General features: G+C 38.0%; 1 protein-coding gene across 7 annotated transcripts in view; it reads left to right on the forward strand.

Annotated features, from left to right (window-relative positions):
- Window positions 1-19145, forward strand: part of EML1 (EMAP like 1) — a 312714-nt gene that overhangs the window by 280305 nt on the left and 13264 nt on the right. For all 7 annotated transcript variants that reach the window (XM_036750598.1, XM_036750594.1, XM_036750593.1 and 4 more), the window contains 2 exons: window positions 5062-5129; window positions 8748-8836. In XM_036750598.1, coding sequence (XP_036606493.1) covers window positions 5062-5129; window positions 8748-8836 — 157 coding nt within the window. The remainder of the gene's footprint in view (window positions 1-5061; window positions 5130-8747; window positions 8837-19145) is intronic.

The raw sequence follows: 19145 nt of genomic DNA on the forward strand, positions 1-19145 counted from the left end.
CAGTCTGACTGGACTGTAGAGTGTGGAAAGGGGAGCAGTGTTAGGTTGGGAAGATAGGTTAGGGCCAGATTATGAAAGACGTTCTAGCTAAACAGAAGTGTTTATGTTACTCCTAAAGGCAATAGAAAGCCATTGAAGTGTATTGAATAGAGGAGGAAATGGCTAGATTTATACTTTTGGAAAATAACTGTAGGAGGTGCGGAGCCCAGCTGGCACAGGTTCACTGGTGCTGTCCCAAATTCCAAACAAAAATGATTGCCTCAAAACAAATTCTGGAACTGCAAGACAAACAGAAAGATGGTGAAAGAACTTTCTAGCCCAAGACAATTTAGAAGGATGGCAGGAAAAGTTTGTCTCGCTGGGGTGAGAGTGGAGCACGATCCGGTGCAGGCTACACCTCCGCACACCAACAGCAGCCTTGGTGGTAACTGACTCAGGAGCAGCGGCCTCCAGAGGACTCAGCCCGCAGATAGTAAGAGGACTGAACGACTGGTCAGAAGGAGATTACAGGGGACCCTTTGCTGGCACTGGGTGCAGGACTCTGTTGCATTGCCCATATGTGGTTCGGGGTCACAGCCCCAGGGCAAGGAGGAGGACTAGACTAGCAGGGACATTGGTCACAGTTCCAAGGCAGAAAAGAGAACTTTGTGGTCACAGACCCAAGCACGGGCCAGACAAGCAGTGACCACACTTCTTAGATCATACCACCTTGGAAGAACTGAAAACATGTAGTCCCCCAGAACTGACTCTGAAAACAGCAGCATAAAAAACCTGAAGCTTGGGACAGTAGCCCTTCCACCAAAGGAGCAGAGCCAACTGTAACATAAAATTGAAAGGCAAGAAATAGGCTAGAAAAATGAGCAAGAAACAACAAAAAAGAATATGACCATATAAAAATACTACGGTGACAGGAAAGGTCAAAACACAAACTCCTAAGACAACAAAGTCAAAATAGCTACGTGGAAAGCCTCAAAGAAAAATATGAATAAGTCTCAGGCCCAAAAAAAGAATTCATGGAAGAGCTCAAAAAAAGATTTTTAAAATAATTTTAAAAAAATAAGTAGATGAAAAATTAGGGAACGAAATGAGAGTGATATAAGAAAATCATGAAAAAAAAATCAACAACTTGGTAAAGGAGGCACAAAAAATACTAATGGAAATAATACCGTAAAAAATAGAATAGGTCAAATGGTAAAAGAGGTACCAAAGTCCCCTCAAGAAAAGAATTCCTTAAAAAGTAGAATTGGCCAAATGGAAAAGGAGGTACAAAAGCTCACTGACAAAAATAATTCCTTAAAAATTAGAATTGGGCAACTAGAAGCTAATGAGGCCATGAGACATCAAGAAACAATAAAAAAGTCAAAAGAACAAAAAAAGAGAAGAAAATGTGAAATATCTCATTGGGAAAACAACTAACCTGGAAAATAAATCAAGGAGAGATAATTTAAGAATTATTGGACTACCAGAAAGTCATGGTCCAAAAAAAAAAGGATAGAAATCATATTTCAAGAAATTATCAAGGAAAACTTCCCTGGAATCCTAGAGCCAGAGGGTAAAATAGAAATTGAAAGAATCCACCAATCACTCCCTAAAAGAGATCCCCAACTCAAAACTCCCAGGAATATTATAGCCAAATTCCAAAGCTCCTAGGTCAAGGAGAAAATATTGCAGGTAGCCAGAAAGAAACAATTCAAATGTCAGGATCACGCAAAATATAGCAGCTTCTACCTTAAAAGATCAGAGGGTTTGGAATATGATATTTCAGAGGACAAAGGAGCTAGGATTACAACCAAGAATCACCTACCTAGCAAAACTGAGTATAATCCTTGGTGGGGAGGGGGAAAATCTATGTTTAATGAAATAGAGGAGTTTCAAGAATTCCTGATGAAAAGACCAGAGCTGAATAGAAAATTTAACTTTCAAATCTAAGACTCAAGAGAAGCATAAAAAGGTAAACAGGAAAGAGAACTCATAAGGGATTCAGTAAGGTTAAACTGTTTACATAATTATATGGGAAAATAAGACTTGTAACTCCTAAAATCTGTATCATTATTATAACATTCAGAAGGAGTATACATAGACAGAGGGCATGCATGTGATATGATGGGATGATATCTAAAAAAATAAAATTAAGATGTGAGAAAAACGGACGCACTGAAAGAAGGGGGAGGAGAAAGGTAGAATACAGTAAATTAGATCACGTAAAAGAGCTCATACAGTGGAGGGGATGATGGGAGCAGGGGTAGAAGGTGGCAGACAACATTTGAACCTTATTCTCATGGCTCAGAGAAGGAATAACATATGCACTTGGTTTGATATAGAAAGCCTTTTTACGCTACAGGAAAGTAGGAGGGGAAAGGGATAACAAGGAAGTGGTGGTCAGAAGCAAAACACTTTTGAGGAGAGACAGAGTGAAAGGAAAGCCAAAGAAGGGTAAACAAGGGGGAAAATAGGATGGAGGGAAATAGTAAACATAGCTGTAAAAAAAATTTATAGCAAGTTTCTCTGGTAAAGGCCTCATTTCTCAAATGTATAGAGAACTGAATCTAGTTTATAAGAATATAAGTCATTCCCCAATTGATAAATGGTTAAAAATATGAACAGGTAGTTTTCAGATAAAGCTATCTGTAGTCACATAAAAATACTCTAAATCACTATTGATTAGAGAAAAGCCAATTAAAACAACTCTGAGATGCCACCTCACACCCATCAGATTGGCTGATATGACAGAAAAGTAAAATGACAAATATTGGAGGGATGTAGGCAAATTGGGACATTAAAGCAGTGTTGGTGGAGTTGTGAACTGATCCAGGTATTCTGGAGAGCATTTTAGAACTGTGTCCAAAGGCTTATAAAAGTGTGTATACCCTTTGACATAGGTATACCACTACTAAGTCTGTATTCCAAAAACATTTTTTTAATTTTTATTTTTAGTTTATAACACACGGTTCTACATAATTTTGAGTTCCAGATTTTCTCCCCTCCTTCTCCACTCCCTCCCCAAGATGGCATGGAATCTCATATAACTACCACGTATAACTTCACATTGAATTAATTTATACACTAGTCAAGTTGTGGAGAAGAATTATGACCAATGGAATGAATCATGAGAAAGAAGAAACAGAACCAAAAAAAAAAAAAAACAGCCCAAAAACAAAAGAGAAGAAAAAAAAGACAAGCATGAAGTGTGCCTCAATCTGCATTCAAACTTCACAGTTCTTTCTCTGGATGTAGATAGCATTCTCCATCGTGAGTCCTTTGGAGTTGTCCTTGCACCTTGTGTTGCTGAGAAGAGCGAAGTCTGTCAGCGTTGGTCCTCACGGAATCCATATATCTGTGGTTGCGTACAATGTTCTCCTGGCTCTGCTCCGCTCACTCAGCATTATGTCGTGTAGGTTTTTCCAGGTTGTTATGAAGTCCGTATCATCCCCAAAAACATTTTTAAAAAAAGGAAAAGGACTTACACGCACACAAATATTTATAGCAGCTCTTTTTGTGGTAGCAAAGTATTAGAAATGAGGGGCTGCCAATCGAGGAAGCTGAACACGTTATGGTATATAATTGTGATGAAATACTGATTCACTCTAAGAAATGATGAGCAGAATGCTTTCAGGAAAACCTGGAAAGATTTACATTAACTGAGACAAAGTGAAGTGAGCAAAACCAGAATAATGCACCCAGTAACAGCAATAATATATGATGAACCATGAAGGACTTAGCCACTGTAAGCAATACAGTGATCCAAGAGAATTCCGAAGGGCTTTTGATAAAAAATGCTATCCACCTTCAGAGAAAGAATTGATGGAATCTGAATGCAGATTGAAGAATATATTTTTTCTTCATTTTTCTTTGGGTTTTTTGGTCTTTTTCTTTCACAACATGACTAGTAGGAAATATGTTTTGCATGACTGCACATGTATAACCTGTATCAAACTGCTTGCCTTCTCAATGAGGGGGACGTGGAGAGAGAGTGGGAGAGAATTTGGAACTCAAAATTTTAAAAAATGAATGTTAAAAATTGTTTTTACATGTAATTTAAAAAATAAAATATTTAAAATTTTAAATAAATCACTTTAGTAACTGTTGGGAAGATGGACAGGAATAGGAGGAGACTTGTGGCAGGGAAATCACTTAGGAAGCCATAGCAAGGGCGTATTCTTTTGATGAATCAGCAAAGGAGACTAAGCGTAGTGTAATTGGGTAGTTTATCTTAAATAAGATAAACTGGTAAAGTTTTCCTATATGAGACACCATCTCTGCCTTTCTCTCAAACCTTTTACTTGTCCTGGATAAGAACCTGTCTTTCAGCACTGGCCTTCATTCACCTTACTTTCCTGTTTCCAAGGCTTCAAGGCAGTATGGTTATGTCTCTGTGCTTCCCCTTGTGATTCTGGTCAGTAGCCATTCAATCCCATCATTTTCATGACTTCTAGGAAGTCCCAAAACATGGGCAGTGGAAGGAAGAAAGCCAGTCTTAGATGCCTTAATATACACATCATGGCCTACCCTATCTATCATGCAGCTTCCTACCCCAGAGTATACTAAGGGCTGGACAGTTTCCATTGCCCACTTTCTGCTTTAGAGAAAATCATAATATTCTAATTTCTGGTTTGTCTCTCACAAAATTTATTATGTATCCCTCTGTGGAATCTTCCTGGAACCTGGCATCTCTATAGATACAATAAAAGCAATAAAGAAAATACTGCCTATCTTCACATTAAAACTAAATCTGTCTCTTAGCACCTGTGCCCATTGCTCCTAGTACCACCACTGAGACCCAGAGATAGAATGTGGTTTTTCCAAGATTACACATAGTCATCACTACCAGAGCCAGAACTAGAAACAAGGTCTCCTAACTCCTAATCAGGAGCTTCTTCCACTATACCCCCATTGTTTCTTCCTGAAATATGGCATCAATCTACATGAGTAAGAAAAAATTTCCTCTTTGAAAGTATTATATTATGGTATGATCTTGCTAAGGCAATAAACCCTTGTTTTTATTTGTTTAATGTGAATAAATTTTTCTGAATGTTAATTTATACTTCCTTTAAAATATATTAGGATCCAGCACAGTCTTCTGGTTTTCATCCTTCAGGATCTGTCATTGCAATCGGAACACTAACTGGAAGGTAAGACTAATATGTGAATTTCTTTGTGTTTCAGTAACTCCGAAAATGAGATTTCTCCCAGAAATATAGACCAATTGAGCACTTGATTGCCTCTTTCTTAGTGTCTATTGGCTTTACCAAGAACCAGGTACAAACTCACAAGCAAAGCCCAGCATTCATAATTAACTTTTTTCTTGTTACCTTCTTATAAAAAACCTTTTCACCACATATTCTTTATTGTTCTTTGTTATTATAAGAAGGGGTTGCTAAGTTTTCAAGCCAAATGTGTTCAGTGTTTATTTCCCTGCTGAAATATAACAGTTGGGATTTGTCTTTATGGAAGCAAAAATGATAGAGAAATATTAACCAATTTACCAGATATTAAGGAGCCTTGTTTCAAGATTGGAGTCTGATAAGCTCGACAGAATATTTTATGAGACTACTTATTACATGCCTATGACTCAAACCAGGTTTTGCCAGATTCTTGCCCTGACTTTGGGTGTGCCTCTTGATAGCTTTCAGTGGACTATATGTAGTAGTGTATAGTGATGACAGGTGAGGAAACTGAGGCCTAGAGTTGAATGTAGGAAGACTTAAGTTCCCTTAAACCTAGAGCAACCCTTTCAAATTGTCCCTTTGGTTCCTAGCCTTTGCATTGGCTTAAGGACATATTGGCTGCCAATAGATTAGTGTTTTAAATGGGTGTGCTATAATCGGCTTCACTCTTTCTATTCAAGTTTTTAAAATAGTGCAAGTTAGAGAGTTTGTTAAAGGTGAAATGGTTATTATAGATAAACAATGTCAAAAACAATAGCTCATAGGATTTAGAGTTGGACAGGAACTTAGAGATTATCTGCTTCAACAGCCCCTTCATTTTACAGGTGAGGAAACTGATATCTCAAGAGCAGAAGTGAATTAATCCCACTAAATTATACTGTCTTTAAGTTTGCAGAATTTTCCTTTAAATGAAAAGAAGAATTAATTAAAGTCTCCTTCCCATTTTAGTTCCTGTATTTGGCAGCAAATGCCTCTCTAAATGACACTGTTTATCACTATCCCTTGCTGGATACTCTCTCCTCTTTAGTTTTTGTTAACATTGCTCTCTCCTGATTCTCTTCCTACCTGTATGAACACTCTTTCCTAGTCTCCTTGGCTGGATTTTCATCCTGGTCGTAGCCAAAATGAATATGCCCATAAAGGTTTGTCCTGACCTGTCTCCACTTTTCCCTCTATACTATCTCATGGTGATCTCATCAGCTCCTATTGGTTCAGTCACCTCAAAATAGATGATTCCCTCGTTAGTATGTGAACTCCTTGAGGTTAGGGACCATGTTTTGGCCTTTATTTGTATCCCTAGTGCTTAATACTGTGCATGACATAATAAAAGCTTGATGACTGACTAAATTAGCAGCTATACTAGGAAAACTCTGGGTGGGGAGGGGGAAGGGGGGAAATGTACAAAATTCTTATCTCCACATGAGATTATAAGGATTCTGTGTAGTCAGCCAAGGCCTCAGGAGTGTGGGGGGTGGAGGAGGGAGGGTGGCAGGGAGCAGGCTGCTGCAAAGTCTTCATCCATCAGAATTATATGATTATCAATCTAGGGCTAAGAGGCAATCTAGAACAATCAGAGGCAGTCTAGACCAACCACCTCATTTTACAAATGAGGATACTTTGGCCCCGGGAAATTAGATGACTTACTCTAAATTCACTGGAGGTAGGGACAGCAGTGCAACAAAGATGACTTCCCTTACTTTTTTGTTTTGTACAATGAAGGTCTCATAAATGATATGTACTAGTAAATTTTTCCTCGCTTCCCATAAAGTCTATACAATTAATCCTTGGAGAAGCAAGATATTATCCATTATGTCTGCCTTTGGATTCTTTCAGCATTGTAACTGGTTGAGGCAGCTAAGGAAGGAGAAAAGAAAGGGGCAAGTGATCTTGACTCATACTCATGGCTAACTTTAAGTCTCTCCCAATGGAGATAAAGGCCTTGATTAAACTCTGAAAATATTCCTGGAGCCTAAGAGTTCATCTCTGACATAGGGGTCCATTAGCTTACAACAAGGCTCTTGAGAAAACAAGGAAGAGAGATACCCTATGTTTGTTCCTGACCTAAATTTCTGATTTGACTTTTAACTGTGCTGAGCCAGTCTCTAGAATTTAAAACAGTGGTTCTCAAATTTTTTGGTCTCAAGACCCCTTTACCCTTAAAAATTATTGAGAACCCCAAAGAGCTTCTGTTTATGTTAGTTACATGTGTTGGTACTTATATTAGAAATGAAAACTAATAATTTTAAGCATATTTACTTATTCATTAAAATGACAAATCCGTTACATGCTAACATTACATTCTTATGAAAAATATCTATATTTTTGAAAACAAAAAACATAATGAAAAGACATTGTTTTACATATTTTTGCAAATCTCTCTTATGTTCAACTTAATAAAACATAGTTGGGTTTTCATATCTGCTTCTGTATTCAATCTATTGTTGATATGTTGTCTTGGTTGAAGCATATGAAGAAAATTCAGCCTCACACTGATATGTGGTTGGAAAAGGGGAAGTTATTTTAGTTGGCAAATAATGTCTTAGTACTATTATAAAATTAATTTTGAACTAGAGGAACCCCTGAAAGGGTCTTAGAGACCATACTTTGACAACAGATAGTGAAGCATGCTATAAGTGCAAGCAATAATTCACACAGGGACTTTCGTTTAGTATTTCTTATATTGGAATATTTTGCATCTGTGGGAAGTGCAGGAGGTAATTACCCAGAGCTAGAATGGTCCAGTAAACAGGAAGTGACTTGCTCAACAGCTAAGATTTAAACCTAGGCTCAGAGTTTTCTGACTTCAAATTTAGTGCTCTTTCTACTGAAGAGCCGAAAGCAGGCCTGAGAGTCTAGTCCTTATTTAAGGAGAGAGATGTGGAACCACTCTGAGTTGTGAAGTGCTTAACTAATGACCTCAGTTTCTCCACTTGTAAAAAGAGGGAATTCAATTAGATAATCAGTTAGGTTCCTTGAACCTCTGAAATTCCACATTTCTATAATTAGCACAGTAGGAATGTTTTCTACAGACTTAACTTGAATAATTTCCAAATTTTAAAAACCCTTAAACTATGTGACTACTTTATACTTTTGAACTGAGTATATAAAATTAGTTTGAAATTTTGTGTAGTATGAAAAATTTTTATTGGATTTTAACCTATAAAAATATTTAATTTGTCCCAAATTGGTACATATTTCCCAGTCCCCTTCCTGTCAGAAACACAATGACAGTTCTTATTTCCTTTGTGTGTTTTTTTCTTCAAGACATACATTTCTGTATTGATTTGTTTCTTAGAGAAATATATTTCCATGTTGAGCATAAAAGATAATTTTATTACTCAAGAAAATAATCCCTATTTAGGTTGTAATACAAAAAGCAGAAAAGTAATATGATATTACTAACCAAGTAGTTTCATATTGTTAGAAAATGTGTATGTACAAAGCTACTTGGAATAGAGATCTAGAGATCTTCCCTTTTACAGTGAACACAGTTATTGTGATTCAGTGATTAAGCTAAATAAACCTACTTTAAACTCTTTCTTATGTAAGAACTTAATGCTTTTTTCTTCTGTTTTCTAACAGGTGGTTTGTGTTTGACACAGAAACAAAAGATTTAGTTACAGTGCACACAGATGGAAACGAACAGCTGTCTGTAATGCGTTACTCACCAGGTTGGAAAAGAATTCTCTGTTAAAACTTGAGCCCATTGAAATCTATGTGGAATTGCTTCCGTTTAAACTTAAAAGACCTGTCAAGCTCAAATTTAAATGGTGCTTGCACTTGTTTGGGGTCCTGATAGACTCTTCTCATTCTTCTAGCTCTTTTCTCTCACTTAGTTCTGAATAAAGTATATGTAGATGAGGACTTTTCAGCAGGAATTTGACAAGTCCTTTTTTTAATTTTTAAAAAATTGTATTGAATTCTCGGGTTTTATACTCTAGTTTTATATAAACCTTCTCTCTAACAAAGAAGAACATTCAAGGACCTATTCACATAGCAATTCTGCCTGAGTGTACACACAACATTCTGAACAAATAATCCCTCACCTATATACTGAGAGGAAGTATATCAGCTGCCCTTTGGGACCAAGATTAGTTACCATATTGAATCTGAAACCATAGCTGCCTTTTAGTCTTGTTTTCATTTACGGCACCGTAGTCACTATGTATAGTTCTTCCTGATTCTGCTTTCTTCACTATTTGTCACTTCCAAGAAGTCTTCCCATGTTTTTCTAAATTGTTTGTAGTCATCATTTCTTACAAAGCAATGATATTTTATTATATCCATACACCACAATTTGTTACATTCCCCAAGTGATGGGGAATTATTTACCTTTTTTTGCTATCACAAAAAAATGCTGTTATGAATAACTCGATAAGGGGAAAGTCACAATTTTAATTTTTGCTCTTGTTGACTCTTCCTGAACCCATGGACCATAGCACACCAGGCCCTTCTGTCCTCCACTGTCACTTGAAATCTAAGTTCATTTTCATTGTATCCATAACACTATCTATCCATCTCATCCTCTGCTTTCTCCTTTTCCTTTGCCTTCAGTCCTTCCCATCACAGTCTTTTCCAAGGAGTCCTGTCTTCTCATTATGTGGCCAAAGTATTTAAGCTTCAGCTCCAGTATTTTCTCTTCCAGTGAATAGCCTGAATTAATTTCTTTAAAAGTATTGACTGATTTGATCCTCCTCCCCTCCCTCAAGGGAAAGTCTTCTCCAGCACCATAATTCGAAAGCATCAATTCTTCCACACTCAGCTTTCCTTATAGTCCAGATTCTCACAGCTATGTGTTGCTATTGGGGAAAAAATAGCTTTGACTATATAGACCTTTGTTAGCAAGGCGATATCTCTGCTTTTCAGTATGCTCTCCAGATTTACTATAGCTCTCCTTCCAAGGAACAAGCATCTTTCAGTTTCATAACTGCAGTCACTATTTGCCAGAGGTCTTTGAGTGTAAGAATTTAAAATCTGACCCTGCTTTCGTTTCTTCTCCTTCTATTTGCCAGGAAGTGATGGGACCAGTTGCGAAGATTTTAGGGTGTTTTTTTGGTGTTAAGCTTCAAGCCAGCTTTTACATTCTTTTATATTCTTCACTTTCTGCCATCAGAGTGCTGTCATCTGCATATCTGAGATTGCTGCCGTATCTCCTGACAACCATAATTCCAGTGTTTGATTCATTCAGCCTGGCATTTTGCATGATATATTCTGCATATAAGTTAAATAAAGTAACAATATACAGCCTTGTCATATTTCTTTTCCAATCTTAAACCAATCATTTGTTTCATGTTTGGTTCTGTTTGTTCTTGACCTGTATACAGTTTCCCCAGAAGACAAGTAAGATGATCTGGTACTCCCATCTCTTTGAGGGCTTGCCATATTTTGTTGTGATCCACACAGTCAAAGGCTTTGGTGTAGTCAGTGAAGCAGAATTAGATGTTTTACCGGAACTCCCTTGGTTTCTCCAAAATCCAGTGAATGTTGGCAATTTGGTCTCTAGTTCGCTGCCTCTTTGAAAACAAGACTGCTCTTCTGGTAATTCTTGGTTCACATATTACTGAAGCCTAGCTTGCAGAATCTTAAGTATAATCTTGCTGGTATGTAAAATAAGTGCAATTGTTTGGTAATTTGAACATTCCTTGGCATTGCCCTCCTTTAGGATTGGGACGTAAACTATCTTTTCCAAGCCAGTGGCTACTGTTATGTTTTCCAAATTTGCTAGCATATTGAGTGCAGCACTTTAACAGAGTCATCTTTTAGGATTTTAAATAGCTCAGCTGGAATTCCATCATGCCCCAGCCTTATTGTTAGCAACACTTCCTAAGGCCCACTTGACTTGATTCTTTGGGATGTCTGACTCTATTATTATTATGATTATCAGTGATGTTAGGATCTTTATTGTATAGTTCTTTTGTGTATTCTTGCCCCTTCTTAATCTCTTCTGTTTCTGTTAAATATCTACTGTTTTTGTCTTTTATCCTTTCCATTTTTACATGAAACTTTCCCTTGATATCTCTAATTTTCTTAGAGATCTCTTGTCTTTCCCATTCTATTGTTTTCTTCTATTTCTTAGCATTGCTCATTTAAGAAAACCTTCTCTCTCCTTGCTCTTCTCTGGAATTCTGCATTCAGCTGGGTATATATTTCCCTTTCTCCTTTCCCTTTCACTTTCCTTCTTTCCTCAGCTATTTGTAAGCCTCATCAGACAGCTGTTTTGCTTTCTGGATCTTCTTTTTTCTTTGGAATGTTTTTTGTTGCTGACTCCTGTACAACATTGTGAACCTCTGTGCATAATTCTTCAGGCACTCTTATCTGCCAGATCTAATCCCTTAAATCTATTCGTCACCTCCACTTCATATTCATAAGGGATGTTATTTTGGTCATACTTCTATGATTTGATGGTTTCCCCTACCTTCTTTAAGTCTGAATTTTGCAATAAGAAGCTCATAATCTGAGCCACAGTCAGCTCCAGGTCTTGTTTCAGCTGACTGTATGGAGCTTCTCCATCTTTGGCAGCAGAGTATATAATCAGTCTGATTTCTCTGTTGACCATCTGATGATGTCCATGTATACGATCACCTTTTGGGTTGTTGAAAAAGAGTGTTTGCTATGACCAGAAAGTTATCTTGACAAAACTCTGTTCGTCCCTGCCCTGCTTCATTTTGTACAAGACCAAATTTGCCTTTTATTCCAATTATCTTTTGATTGCCTACTTTAGCATTCCAATCCCTATGATGAGTGTGACATCTTGTTTTGGTGTTATTTCTAGAAGATGTTATAGTTCTTTGTAGAACTGATCAATTTTGGCCTCTTCAGCATTAGTGGTTGTAGTGTAGACTTGTATTACTGTTTTATCAATAATTTGGAATTTTTTAAATATGGAACTCAAGTCTTCTGAATCCAAATATTTTTTCTTTCTACTTTGAGATTCTCCAAAGATAATTTAATGGCCAGAGTAGAACTTTTTATGTACCCTGGAAAATCTCAATTAATAGTATTTCTCAGTAATTAAGAATGTTCTCAAATATATGGAGGTGGGAGGACAGAGGGGAAATAAGATGGACTGGTTATGTAATTGGAGTATAGCATAACTAGTGGACAATCCATGTGCTCCATTAATAGTTTTAGAATGTTAAGAGAACATAAGTAAGGTCCCCACCACAGTGGGTGGACCCTTGTGGCAAACAGGAGAGGAGGTGAACATGATTAGCACAAGATGGGAAGACATGGAGAGGTTGTATTCTGCATCATTGGAGAGAATGTCCTCATCAGTAACATCACAGATGCATTTGAATATGTAATATTCGGGTCAGAGAAGGCCCTTGGAAACAACCACATGTCTTACCTGCTGTCATTTGCTAATGAAAAATTTCTCTGCTCTTTGGCTAGAGAAATTTTATTTCTTCTGCTAAGGACTTGCCATGCAATGATAATTACAACTCTCTAGCACTTTAGAAAGCACTTTCTTTACAACAAAACTTATGAAGTTGGGTTTTGCAAGTGTTATTTTCATCATTTTACAAATAAGGAAACTGCAACTCAAAAAGATCACTCATAATTTGAATTTAGATCTCTTGACTCCTAATGTTATACAAGAATCTCCAAAGAAAACTAATAGTCATAGTACTCCCATTTCATATTTTTTTTAATTTTGTGCCCTCAAGATATTTGCTCAGCTAAACCTAAATAAGTTTAATACTAGCTACTGGGTTGATCTTTTCTCCTTCATATTGGAGAAGAGTTCAGCTAGTTTAAACGTTATCAATGGCCCATTTCATAGCATGGTTCTACTATGACATGTTAATTCATTTCCAACCTCAGTTTAGATTTTCCTATCATCTTTTTCTCAGTTATTTTGAACCTTTAGATTCTTTGAGAAACTCTTCACTCTTCTAAATTGGAAGGAAGCTCAGAGATCACTAAGGACATTCCCATCATTTTATCGATTAGGGAGATAGAAGTCAGAGAAAAGAAGTGACTTCTCTAAGATTACACAGAGCTAGGAAAGCAGGAGAGCCGATATTTAAATCCAGATCCTCTGATGTAAAACTCAGTGCCTTTTCTCCTATACTACAATGCCTTATGGCTCTTCCTCTGTAATCTATTTTCACTAGAATATTTTTATTTATTATTTTCTACTTATGGTAGTAGATTACTCATTATAAACTTTTTTTTAATCATCAAAACCAATAACCTTTTCCTGGAGGCCAGGAATTCCTGTTCAGGGAGGGCTGTTGCAAGTGTATAAATATAATATTTTGATAGATACATAGATAAAATGCTATTCCAAGCCTTCCTTCACAGATTCCCCTATAACGTTCCCCAATACTCTCAGCAAATGAGGAGCAATATAGACAGTATATACAGTATCCAGTCACTTCTTAATGCCTTTTACTCTTATCTATCAACAAGTATTTGTTAAGTAGCTATTACATGTCAGGCACTGTACAAGGCTCTAGGCATTTAAAAAATAGTGAACAGTCGTGTCTCTTGAGAAGCTTTTTAAACATCCACTTACAGAGGTCAATATAAAATAGATACACAATCATTCTGGGCGAGACTGAAGCTGAGGGGTGCGGTGGGAAAAAAGGAGGAATTCAGAAAGGTTACAGCTTTGCTTTTCACTGTCAGGGCATGAGAAGCGGGGTAATGTGTAATAAGGCCAAAAGGTAGAGTGGAGCGAGCCCATAAAGGGCTTTAAAGGTAAAACAGAAGATTTATATTTGGTCCTAGAAATAATAGGGAGCCACTGGAGTCTGAGCAGGTGAGTGACAAATCAGTGTGGGAGGAGGCAGAGCCAAGATGGCAGAGAAGGGCAGGGATTCGCCTGAGCTCTCCCCCAAACCCTTCCAGGTACTTTTAAAAATGACTCTAAATAAATTCTAGAGTAACGGAACCCACAAAAAGACAGAGTGAAACAAGTTTCCAGCTCAAGACAACCTGGAAGGTCGACAGGCTGAGAGAAGAGTGCAGTCTGGCTCAGGCTGCACCAGCACAGACCAGGCCATGACAAGCCCGGAGCAGGTCTCAAGGTGACAGCATCACTGGCAACAGGAGTGGTTTCCAGACTTCTCAGCCCACAGACCCCAAAGACAACTTAGGAGGTCAGCAGGAAAGGTCTGTTGGACCTTGGTGAGAGGGGAGCACAGTCCAGCGCAGCCTCGACCTTAGCAAACCAGGAACAGCCTTGGGAGTGACTGAATCAGCAGCGGCTGCGGCTGCTTCTGGAGCTCTCCTCCCGCAGACAGCAAGGGGACCAAACGGCTGGTCAGAAGGAGATCATGTGGGTGTCTTTGCTGGCACTGAAGCAGGGCTCTTTTTGTTCTGCCCATACTTGGACCTGGGTCACAGACCTGGGTGGGAGTCCTAGGGCAAGGAGGAGCACTAGCCTAGCAGACCTTGCAACAGCAATGGAGGGGGAGCCTCCTCTCAGGTTCAGGATAGAAAAGAGTGCTTGTGGTCACTCAAACCAGAGCACAGGCGAGGATAAAAGCAAACACCTCTCCTTAGATCACACTGCCTTGGAAGAACTGAAAGCTTGCAGGTCCCTAGAAATATCTCTGAAAAGAGCTGCACAAAACCCCTGAAGCTTGGCACAGTTCACCCTCCATCCTGGAAGCAGAGCCCGACTTTAACAAATAGTTAAAAAGTCAAGAAATAGGCTAGGAAAATGGGCAAACAATGGGAAAAAACTCTGACTATAGAAACTTACTTTAGTGACAGGGAAGATCAAAGTACACACTCAGAAGAACAAAGTCAAAGCCCCTACATCCAGAGCCTCCAAGAAAAATATCAATTGGTCTTAGGCCATGGAAGAGTTCAAAAAGGATTTTGAAAATCAAGTAAGAGAGGTAGAGGAAAAATGGGGAAGAGAAATGAGAGTGATGCAAGAAAAATCATGAAAAATGAGTCAATAGCTTGCTTAAGGAAACCCAAAAAATGCTGAAGAAAATAACTCCTTAAAAAATAGACTAACCCAAATGGCAAAAGAGGTCCAAAAAGCCAATGAGGAGAAGAATGCCTTAAAAAGCAAAATTGGCCAAATGGAAAAGGAGCTCACTGAAGAAAATTATTCCTTAAAAATTAGAATGGAGCAAATGGAAGCTAATGGCTCTATGAAAAATCAAAAAATCATAAAACAAAACCAAAAGAATGAAAAATAAAAGACAATGTGAACTATCTCATTGGAAAAACAACTGACCTAGAAATTAGATCCAAGAGAGATGATTTGAAAATTATTGGACTACCTGAAAACCATGATCAAAAAAGGAGCCTAGACATCATCTTTCAAGAAATTATCAAGGAAAACTGTCCTGATATTCTAGAACCAAAGGGTAAAATAGAAATCGAAGGAATCCACTGATTACCTACTGAAAGAGATCCCAAAATGAAAACTGCCAGGAATATTATAGTCAAATTCCAGAGTGCCCAGGTCAAGGAGAAAATATTACAATAGCTAGAAAGAATTCACATATCATGGAGCCACAGTCAGGATACCACAAGATTTAGCAGCTTCTATGTTAAAGGATCAGAGGGCTTGGAATGTGATATTCCAGAGGGCAAAGGAGCTAGGATTATAACCAAGAATCAGTTACCCAGCAAAACTGAGTATAATCTTTGAGGGGAAAAAAATGGATATTCAGTGAGATTCTTGAGAGAAGACCAGAGCTAAATAGAATATTTGACTTTCAAATACAGAATTCAAGAAGGATAAAAAGGTAAACAGGAAGGAGAAATTATAAGGGACTTAATAAGATTAAACTGTTTATATTCCTGGATGGGAAGATGATGTTTGTAACTCATAAGACCTTTCTCATTAATAGGGTAGCTAGAAGGAGTATATACAGACAGAGGGCACAGGTGTGAGTTGAATATGAAGATATGATAGCTAAAAATATAATTGAGGGGTGAGAGAAAATGTACTGGGAGAAAGAGAAAGGGAGAGGTTGAATGGGGTAAATTATTTCACATAAAAGAGGCAAGAAAAAGTTTTTACAGTGGAGGGGGAAGAGGTGAGAGGGAATGAGTGAACCTTACATTCATCAGAATTGGTTTAAGGAGGAAATAACATACACACTCAATTGAGTATAGAAATCTCTCTTACCCTACAGGAAAGTGGGGGGAAAGGGATAAGAGAAGGGGAGGGTGATAGAAGGGAGAGCAGAATGGGAAGGAGGTAGGCAGAAGCAAAAGACTTTTGCGTAGGGACAGGGTGAAAGGAGAGAGAGTATAGAATAAACGGGGACAGGGATAGGATGGAGGGAAATATAGTTAGCCTCTCACAACATGACTATTATGGAAGTGTTTTGCATGACTACACATGTATAACCTGTATCAAATTGCTTGCCTTTTCAGTGAAGGAGGGTGGGGAGGGAGAAAAGGACAGAATTTGGAACTCAAGATTTTTAAAATGAATGTTAAAATTGTTTTATATGTAACTGTGGAAAAATAAAATACTAAACAAAATAAAATATCTTTTAGAAAAAAATTGAAACAGAAGCAAAAATTATCTGAGGAAAAAAAAGAAAATCAATTTGGCACCTGTGTGGAGGATGTGTTAGAGTGGGGAAAGACTTAAGGCAGGGAGACCAATTTGGAGACTGTCAATAGTCCAGATGAGAGGTGATGAGACCCTGAAATAGGGTAGTGGCTATGTGAGTAGGAAGTAGGGAGCAGGGCAAGAGATGTTGTGGAGATAGCAACCACCAGATTTGGCAACTGATTAGATAGGAGGGCGAGAGAGAGTCAGAAGTCAAGGGTAATGCTGCGGTTGCAAATTTAGAAGAATAGAAGTACCTGTCAGAAGCAGGAATATTCAGAAGAGGCTTGAGTTTTGGGGGAAGGGTAAGTTCTCTTTTGAATGTGCTGAGTTTGAGGTGCCTAGGAGATGTCCAGTAGTCTAACACAAGACTTCTTAAACTTTTTCCACTTGCACCCTCTTTTCCAGGTTGCTCAGTGTCCGTAGGCATTGTGTGGCCTGAGGGCACAGGCAATGCAAAGTGCTGTTTGTTCGGAACCAAGTCTGAAGTAAAGTTGTGCTATGCAACATGGGCAGGTGCTGCCAGAAACACCTTGGATTCATTACACATTTGATTTTTAATTAATTTTAGGTCATTGTATGTTCAGAATCCTTTTAGTGTTGCCAAATTTTTCACAACTCCATACAGGGTCGCGACCCACAGTTTAAGAAGCACTGGAATAGATAGGTCGCAATGTATGACTGAAGCTCAGATGTGAGGCTAGAGCAAGATGTATAGGTCTGATAGTCATCAGCATAGTAATTAAATTCCTGAGTCAGTAAGGTCATGAGATAGTGTAGAGAAGATTCTAACAAGAGAATGTGCATTATATCCTAGAGAAAATTGGGAGCCCCTGAAGGTTCTCAGGCATTCCTGTATTTAAGACGTAGAACCTGAAACTCAGAGAGGTGAAGTAAATCTTCCTCAGTGACGGGACTGGAAGCTAGGCTTTGCGTCTGAGACCAGGGCTCGCTCTACTACGCCATGCTTTCCTCCTGTCCACCCTGGGTATATTACCTCAGATAGAAAGACAAACCATGCTGCATTTTGGTAGATTTCAGACTCCATTCAAAACATAGTGACGATGTTGGTGGCACATTTTTCTCTAAAGCTATTTTAAGTCTTATCCTTCTGTTCTGAGTCAACTGTCAAACCACTGCTCCACTGGTTGCATAGGCCCAATTCTTTGAGTTTCATGTTGGACAGAATATTGACCCATTTTAACCAGAATTGTGCTTAGAAATTCTCTAGTCCACAAGAGGGATGAATAGTGAAACATGGAGAAAAAAATAGTTTAAAAGAGAAGGATGGTCCATGTCTAGTCTTTCATCAAATAATCCAGTATGAATTTGCAACAGGAATAAAAATAGAGTTGAAATCGAAAAGCTTTGGTTCAAAAAAGTCAAGATTAGCCCTGATGTTCGTTTAACATTTGGCTAGACCCTGCGTAGGATGCTTCAACAAGACTTTCTGAAAGAGATCTCAGAGGTCATCTAGTGAACTTGCTTTATTTTACAAAGGACGGAACCGAAGCCCTACGAGGGGAAATAAGTTGTAATCACATAGAGAAGCAGAATGAAGATTGGGACCCAAGTCATCTGACTCCAAACTGGGTGCTCTTTTTGGTACATTGTGCTGATGGACTAGCACTATTTTGCTTGGATCCCTCCATCTCAAAAGAGGCAATTCGGTTTCTGATCTTAAAAATAAAGATACATGGAAAAGGAATAATCTGTAGTAAATACTTCTATAGACCAATATTTTTCAAAGTGGGGAACACTGGGAAGTTAAAAGTGATCACAATATAGTTCATCTTGGTGTATGGAATTCTCATAAGAGTTGTTACATGGAAAGGTTAGAGAGAAACTAAGAGGGTATCTGTGTATCTAGCAAAATGGTTGGTGTGGTTCAGAATAGTAACCAGTTAGTTCCTGAAATAGAATGAGGAGGATTCTAGTTATTGCTTGCTATTTTTTTCAGCCAGTATATTCTTACTTATTTAACAGTAGCACTATATGGCTGGTTTATATTCAACAATCTAAATATAGGAACTTTAGTGCTGGTGGTGATGGTGGTTCAAAACAATCACGTTTATAAAACACATTCTAGACCTCTGAAACAGTTGAGGGCTCCATAGCTAAAGAGATAAAAGCACCTTTGAGAGGTTCAAAGAAGAGCAAGTTAAAAAGGATTCAGGTGTTGGACCACAATGGGGTGATTTACTTTGAACAAAGGAAAATAATTAAAATTACTGACATAATGTTAACTTTACAACTTTTAACATCTTTAAAAGCCTTTTAATAAGTAATAAGCCCTCCTCCTGCAGTCACTTGTTTTACGTAATTTGGCGTTGAGTTGAAAAAAATTTGACAAATGCTTTCATTCTTTTTCATGAAACCATACTTCTAGCACATTGGATATTAAGTGTGCCTTTGATAATCAGCCCATTTTTCCATGT

Source organism: Trichosurus vulpecula, chromosome 3, assembly GCF_011100635.1.
Source record: "Trichosurus vulpecula isolate mTriVul1 chromosome 3, mTriVul1.pri, whole genome shotgun sequence".
In the NCBI taxonomy this organism is placed as follows: domain Eukaryota; kingdom Metazoa; phylum Chordata; class Mammalia; order Diprotodontia; family Phalangeridae; genus Trichosurus; species Trichosurus vulpecula.